At 40.0% G+C, this 8,238-nt stretch overlaps 1 protein-coding gene across 1 annotated transcript; it reads left to right on the forward strand.

Moving 5' to 3' along the window:
* The first annotated feature begins 331 nt into the window (after positions 1-331).
* Positions 332-7,944, forward strand: xab2 (XPA binding protein 2). The gene is made up of 19 exons (XM_054607979.1): positions 332-466; positions 843-991; positions 1,278-1,401; positions 1,497-1,694; positions 2,048-2,182; positions 2,279-2,443; positions 2,601-2,745; positions 2,834-2,985; positions 3,117-3,236; positions 3,340-3,471; positions 4,168-4,299; positions 4,522-4,635; positions 4,757-4,919; positions 5,033-5,223; positions 5,807-5,929; positions 6,042-6,210; positions 6,415-6,541; positions 6,662-6,771; positions 6,899-7,944. Exons 1-19 carry the CDS (start codon positions 431-433, stop codon positions 6,958-6,960), a joined length of 2,547 nt encoding a protein of 848 aa, XP_054463954.1. The 5' UTR covers positions 332-430; the 3' UTR covers positions 6,961-7,944.
* The last annotated feature ends 294 nt before the right edge of the window (positions 7,945-8,238 follow it).

An 8,238-nucleotide genomic window follows, 5' to 3' on the forward strand; every position in this document is an offset into this window, starting at 1 on the left:
TGTTAAGTTTTACACTGTAAACATTTCAGCTGGACCAAAAAGTCTCATTAGGACAGTGGCCGGGTGTCTTCATGCCCCAGGTTATCACAACAGTCACTCCAGTATGAGCCATGTTGTATATTTCAGATTGTAGCAGTATGCTCAGCCAACCGGCCTCAATGTACACGGATTAAGGTTAGTTTTTCCAGTCGTAAGGTGTACCAATGTCAACTATAATACAGACTTTGAAATAAGCAGATCAAGCAAAAATAGGACATTTGCTACAAGGGATGTGGCGTGAAATGATGTGACGTAATGTGACGTAATGTGACGTAACCGGAAGTATCATACCTCCATCCTACACGCTTTGAATTGTCTGGAACCAGACTGCTAGCTACAGTTAGCATTACTTTTTAAAAAAAATCTAGAACGGCTATTCCCCCCAGGAAGAATGCCTTCACTAAACGGAAAACCCGATGTTATGTTCGTAAGTGGAACTATTACATTTTATTATCTAAAAGCGTTTATTGATAAGGAGTGTTAGCTGGTTAGCTAACAGTAGCTAACTTTTACTGACGCGCTAACGTTAGCTTAGCCGTCTGTAACAGTGTGGAAGTTAGCTTGTTATGGCTCGTAAGCTATGAATCATGGATATTTGTTGTCAGACATTGTGGTTATAGTTTGAATTCTGAACTCACAACAGTCACCTCAGATGTATTAATGATTAACCTACAACCTATGAATGGATGCGTTTGTAAACGTTATAGTAACGTCACGCGGACGCGCTCATGTTAGCTTTATCACACGAAACTCTTTCTGAAGTTGTTCATGCTGTTGTTGTGTGCACTGTGTGGTTCTGACAGGAGGACGATGATCTGCCATATGAAGAGGAGATCATCAGGAACCCGTACTCGGTCAAGTGCTGGATGCGTTACATCGAGTTCAAACAGAATGCAACCAAATCCACCCTCAACATGATCTACGAGCGGGCTCTCAAAGAACTGCCTGGCAGGTAATTAACATCACAGTTATAAACAAAGCTACAACGTTGTACTGAAAAGCAGTTGGCTACAAATCCAGATTATTGCAATCACATTAGAACATGCATGAATAGTTTGGGCTCTGCGTTTTTGTGTCTAACATTGTTCTGTGTTGTCAAACTTGATACATTGACTTTCATTAAGGTGATGAGTGGCAGGATGGCTATACCAGATTTAAGATTGTGCACAACTACTATTTTCTCATGGTTTAACCTTTTACTTTTTTTTTTTTTTTTTTTTTTTTTTTTTTTTTTACAGCTACAAGCTGTGGTACAATTATCTGAGAGAGAGACGTAAACAAATCAAAGGAAAATGTGTCACTGAACCAGGCTATGAAGAGGTCAATAACTGCCATGAAAGGGCATTGGTGTTCATGCATAAGGTAATGCTGAACCACTTGACATTACAAAATAATATTTCATTGTGGTCTGTGTTGTCAGTTGCTCAAAACTAAACACCTGTCTTTCCCTCGACTAGATGCCCAGATTATGGCTTGATTACTGCCAGTTCCTTGTGTCTCAATGCAAGATCACAAGAAGTCGGCAAACATTTGACCGTGCACTCAGAGCTCTCCCTGTTACTCAGCACCCGCGCATCTGGCCTCTGTATCTCCGCTTTGTCCGTAACCTTCCCCTGCCTGAGACCGCAATCCGAGTGTACCGCCGGTACCTTAAGGTGAGAGCATGGTTTACAAACTAGTTCCATACAACAGCTATTATATAGATTGAACACTTATGGTTGTATTTGTGCATTGTCAGTGGCAACTACTGGATTTGCTGATTTTGTCTTTAGAAAGTTACACCAAGTATCCAAAAAGCTTAAACAGCATACTATATAAAGCTCTAATATTGTTGTGGAAGTGAAACACATTTCCTTTAATACAAAAGAATATATTATATATATTTCTATCTAAATTACCATTGAAAAGGAAAGCTTTCAACATTATTGTGTTGACATTTTAAGTGAACACTGTTTTACAAAAATGAAAATGTCCTCCACATGTGCTGATTGCTATTTGTACCATGCAGCTTTCTCCAGAAAATGCAGAGGAATACATAGACTACTTAAGGTCTGTTGGCCGCTTGGATGAAGCAGCTGTGCGACTTGCAGCTGTTGTCAATGACGAAAGCTTTGTGTCCAAAGAGGGCAAATCTAACTATCAGGTAAGATTTTATTATCCTATGCATGTTCAAATTAGCCAGTTTTTCTTCAGCTGACCAGCAAAATTGATCTTGTTTCTACATGTATTTGTTTGACAGCTGTGGCATGAGCTGTGCGACCTGATCTCCCAGAACCCCGATAAAGTGACATCGCTCAATGTAGGGGCCATCATCAGAGGAGGCCTCACTCGCTTCACAGACCAGCTTGGAAAACTCTGGTGTTCGTTAGCCGACTATTACATTAGGAGTGGTCACTTTGAGAAGGTGTGTATTTTCTGAATAGTTTCAATTTTTATACATATCATACAGCATTTGATCATGAATTTGAAATGTCTGTAAACAAAGTACAAGATACCTCTGCTTAATATTAAGCTAAGTGGCTGATTGTCTGTGACCTTTATTGTGTCTTTTACTTTTTCAGGCCCGTGATGTGTATGAGGAGGCCATCCTAACCGTTGTAACAGTAAGGGATTTCACACAGGTGTTTGATAGTTATGCCCAGTTTGAGGAGAGCATGATCGCAGCAAAGATGGAGACCACAGCTGAGATGGGGAAGGATGAAGATGGTGCGTGTGGATTGGTTTATATTGGCAAAGTTCCTTGCTCTCACTTCTATTGTCATGCATGACTTACTCTCTGTCCCTCTCCTCCCAGAGGACATAGACATGGAGCTTAGACTGGCCCGCTTTGAGCAGCTGATAGCCCGGCGGCCACTTCTTTTGAACAGTGTTCTACTGCGGCAGAACCCACATAATGTTCATGAGTGGCACAAGCGGGTAAAATTGTATGACGGCAATCCACGGCAGGTGAGTGTTCGGTCTGTTTCTTTATTGCATGCACAGTTCATGCTGGTTTAACGTTTAACAACTGCTCACAGGTAACACTGCCTTTATTTTGTACTTCACTAATGGATCTGTGCTCACTATATCATCTGCAGATCATCAACACATACACTGAGGCTGTGCAGACTATAGATCCAATGAAGGCCACGGGGAAGCCTCACTCTCTCTGGGTTTCCTTTGCTAAATTCTATGAGGAAAATGAGCAGCTTGATGATGTAAGTCACTCAGGTCCTTCCACAGGCATTCTGGAAACCCTCTGCAATTCTGATATGCCTTTTTCTATTCCTGATATGTCTTAATCTTTACTGTCTCACTCAGGCCAGGACAATTTTTGAGAAGGCTACCAAGGTGAACTTCAAGCAGGTGGATGACCTCGCTGCGGTGTGGTGTGAATATGGAGAGATGGAGCTACGCCATGAGAACTATGAACAGGCGCTGCGCATACTGAGGGTGAGACACTTGTATCTCATCTGCAGTCATTATTACAGGGGCAATCTGTAAAACAGCAGCACCATTTACACTAGATGTTTAGAGACATCTAGTGGCAGAACTTAGAAACTACAACAACATTGGCAAATTCTGTCTTCCTCAAAATGTTTTTTGAAAGCATAGTCTATCTGGGTATATCTTATGATTTTCAAACTTCACACCTGGTAACTGATACAGCAGTCCATATATATGACCTGCGGCTGCATATCATAATGGTGTTAAGTGTAGTGTTAGGCATTAAACTTAAACCATAGCTTGACTTGAGACCAACAAAATAATTACTTACTGTTTGCTGCCTTCTCTGAAGCTCTCTCAACCGTTCAGAGAATGCAGAGATGGTGACTTGTTTGGGGGAACAAAACCAAGTGCCTACCACTAGTTTAGGGTTCTAGGAGATTAGAATATTGACAAGAGAAGAGATTTGGGGCAGCGCCTTCTGTTTAGAGATCGTGAAATCTCTGCAACAGATAGATGACAGACTGGCATTGCAATACTTCTAAGTCCCTGGCTGTGAATTCTAGGAATTCTGAGCAAAGAGTGAATTATTACTGATTGCACTTTTTTTAAATATATGAGATAACTTCTGTATTTTTGTATAAATGTTTTGTGGATATGGAGGTAAGACATACATTTGTTTTTTTTATTATTTGAATTTAGAAAGCTACAGCAATCCCATCCAAGAAGGCGGAGTACTTTGATGTATCCGAGCCGGTTCAAAACAGAGTTTACAAGTCTCTGAAGGTCTGGTCCATGCTGGCGGACTTGGAGGAGAGTCTCGGCACTTTCCAGGTAAGTTCTATACGTCCGTAAGTTTACAGTTGTATGTTCCGACATATGAGCCAAAGGTATACAGAAGGTAAACATTACATTACAAGTGAACTCTCAGATATTTAGTATTCGGTTAGAATTCTGATTCACTGTGTGCTTTGTCATGTGTTTGAAATCATTCATCTCTGTGAGTGGAATATGTTTAGTTGAAATCTTTCTCCATTTTCCTTTTTTTCTACCCAGTCTACCAAAGCAGTTTATGATCGCATCATCGACCTCCGCATCGCCACGCCACAGATCGTCATCAATTATGCCATGTTCCTCGAAGAGCACAACTACTTTGAGGAAAGCTTCAAAGTAATAACATGCCACTAATTACCTAATCCAACATTCAATATTGTCAAAATGTATTCTAGCCTTGATCAACGTACCACCTATTTAAACAATTCTCCCACGTCTTTGTGGATACCTCCTTTAGGCCTATGAGCGCGGTATTGCTCTCTTCAGGTGGCCAAATGTTTATGACATCTGGAACACTTACCTCACCAAGTTTATTGATCGTTATGGGGGCAAGAAGCTGGAGAGAGCTAGAGATTTATTCGAACAAGCCCTGGATGGCTGCCCTGCCAAGTTTGCGAAGAGTAAGTACCTTGTGTTAGAATTAAATTCTATACAGTATATTCCTCATTCTTTCAATTTTTTTCTTTTATATAATGTACTGACGCTGAATGAACCACTGTGCTTTGCTTTCCAGCCATTTACCTGTTGTATGCCAAACTGGAGGAGGGATATGGATTGGCACGACACGCCATGGCCGTCTATGAAAGAGCAACGCAGGCAGTAGGAACTGATGAGAGGCATCACATGTTCAATATCTACATCAAGAGAGCAGCTGAAATTTATGGAGTCACGTATACCAGAGCCATTTACCAGAAGGCTATCGAGGTACATGTTAAAAGCATTGATGCATATGACAACATGTGGTTTTGCAGTTCTTTTTTTCTGTTGAAATAAAGGAACAGTGTGTAGCATTTAGGAGAATCTTTTGGCAAAAATGGAAATTTTTATTCATATGTTTTCCTTCGTGTATAATCACGTAAAAAAATTGAATTGTTTTTGTTTCGATACCTCAGAATGAGACATTTATATCTACATACTGAGCAGATCCTCTTCAAGGAGCCGGCCACCGTCTTTCCACAGTAGCCAAGAACAAACAAACCAAACACTGGTTCTAGCTAGGACTGTTAGTGTTAGCAGTAGTGTTCTCACGTCGGCTACTAGAGTTGTCCTACAGGCTTGGCACATAGGAGACGTTTCTGTTGGTTGCCATCTGTAACCTCATCGCTAGATCTTGCCAAATCCTACACAATAGACCTTTCATGTTAATTTTTGATAATTTCAAATTATTATATGTGCATTATAACACAAATCCTTCTACTATTTCTTACTCGTCAAAATTACACCGTTTGCCGTTGTATTCATTATTGAAATAACTAAAATCTGAATTATACCTTCTGTTTTTATTCAGGTCCTTTCTGATGAGCATGCAAGGGACATGTGTCTGCGATTTGCCGACATGGAGAGTAAACTTGGGGAGATTGATCGTGCCAGAGCAATCTACTCCTACTGCTCGCAGATTTGCGACCCAAGGGTGAGATAAACCGTCTCCTGTGGTTACCAGTTTTTGAATAAAATGTCACATTTCCTTCAGTGATGTGTACATCATAATTCCTCTTGGTTTATTTATTAACTTGATCTTTCAGGTTACTGCAACATTCTGGCAGACCTGGAAAGAATTTGAGATCCGCCATGGAAATGAGGACACGATTAGAGAAATGCTGAGGATCAAACGCAGTGTCCAAGCCACATACAACACCCAGGTCAACTTTATGACCTCTCAGATGATGAAGGCAACAACAACCTCAGGCACTGGTGAGGGAGCTTGCACTAACTTCTTAGCCATGAACCATATAGGCAGTACGGATCATTGGAACAATTGTTCTTTCATAATATTGATATGGTAGCTTTGCATGCTATTTTTCCAAAATCTCGGGGTTACACCTTTAAAAAAAAGCACACGACTGAATGTTCTTATGCTAATGTTTTTGTTTGTCCTACCATTTGTTTTGTATCCAGTGGCAGATCTTGCTCCAGGCCAGCTGGGAATTGATGACATGAAGATGCTGGAGCAGAAAGCACAGATGCTTGCTGCTGAGGCCGAGCAGGACAAACCCAAGCCCAAAGAGAAGATTCTCTTTGTCAGGTCTGTCTTTTGTCTTTTTGTTTTCTCTTGTGAAAAGTTATTTATTTTCATAAAATTGGACTAAGCGCTCCAACCTAAGCGGAGACAAATAAATCGTATTCTCTACATGTGCCTTTGCAGGAGTGACACCTCTCGCAGCGAGTTGGCTGAGCTTTCCAAACAAGCCAATCCTGATGAGATTGACATTGATGATGACGAGGATGAAGATGATGAAAACCAGGGACCCGAGGGTGAGTGACAGACACGACAGGCCTAGCCTCAGCAGTAAAACATCACACATTTAACACATTCAAGCAGACATGTTTTATTCTTGAACATGCATTTGTAAATTGTTTTTTTCCTCCTGGCCTTTTGCAGAGGTGCAGCTTGAACAGAAGAGTGTCCCCACAGCTGTCTTCGGAGGGCTTAAAGATGACTAAGAGATATCGCCCTCACTGAATTTTGCAAAAATGTTCTCTTGTAGACATTGAATATGTTCCATCTTTTCAAATTTGTGTAATTGCTTTGTTGTATCAATTTTATTTTTATAGAATGGCAGCATATTTGCCTTTTTTCCATCATGGTGGATTTTTGTAGTACAGTACACAAATACATGAACTTGTATTACTTTTGGCCATATGGTGTCAGTCTTGCTCAAGTATGAAGCTCTAGATAATTGTGCAAGTGAGCAGTCCTCTGTTATGAAATAGTAATATGTGGTTACATGATAATTGTAACTGAAGTCTGGGTAAGTTTTTGTTTTCAACAACATTTTGTAAAATAATTAACAGCGAAAACTCTTTTGTACACTTAATAAATGCAGAGATATTTTTGTGTCAGGAAGCTCTGCCCTAGAAAACAAAGGGGAGGAGCATTGTTTGTTTTTTTTCAACCGGAGGCATTCATTTGAAAGTGGAGCTGAGCATTCAAGCCTCACATTGTTGGCTTGAGGATCACTAGTAGGCGGGTGTCTTGCCAAACCCAATGATCCTGAAAATATTTCAAAATTTGCATTCATATGTCGTCATCCAAATATAAAAATGATGCTTGCGTCTACATTCATTGTACAAGTACACTCAAGAACGAGCTTGTTTGACTGAGTTGAATAATAGGAGGGCCGTAAAACATTTAAAAACGTATTACTCATTAGCTCCCTCAGGCCCACTTTTAATGATAGGTGCAGGTGTTTACTGTTCCCACTGATCATTTTTGAAGCTGTAGGTATTAATGCTGTAATGTCTTTCAGTCAGTGTTGTTGAGGTTCTACTCGTGACCCAATGCAGTCTGACAGTTTTTGCTATAAACAGGATTCTTTCTAAGTTCTTCTATTGCCTCTTCATAACCGTTTGTGAATTATGCACCACCAATTCTAACCGATAAGCTGGCCTCCTCGAATGTTTGAAACTTTATTCACATGTCTTGAAATTGCAGTTGTAATAAAAAAAAAAGGTTTATATCTGTGCAAAGCAGCTATTTTCATCTGACCGAAAATTCTGCACATTTCATTTATAGAGTAACATTCAAGTCTTGCATAAGCTGTGTAGTGGACGCCTTGCAAAACTCCTTTCTTTAGTTAGACATAACTAAACACATTATTATTGATATGCTCCAATAATAGACCTGCAAAGTTATGAGCTTACTTTTAAGATTAAATATGATGTACATCTACTAAAGTATTTAATATAAAAAGCCTCTTGCTTTTAATTGTTGCCATACCT

Source organism: Anoplopoma fimbria, chromosome 11, assembly GCF_027596085.1.
Source record: "Anoplopoma fimbria isolate UVic2021 breed Golden Eagle Sablefish chromosome 11, Afim_UVic_2022, whole genome shotgun sequence".
Taxonomy (NCBI): domain Eukaryota; kingdom Metazoa; phylum Chordata; class Actinopteri; order Perciformes; family Anoplopomatidae; genus Anoplopoma; species Anoplopoma fimbria.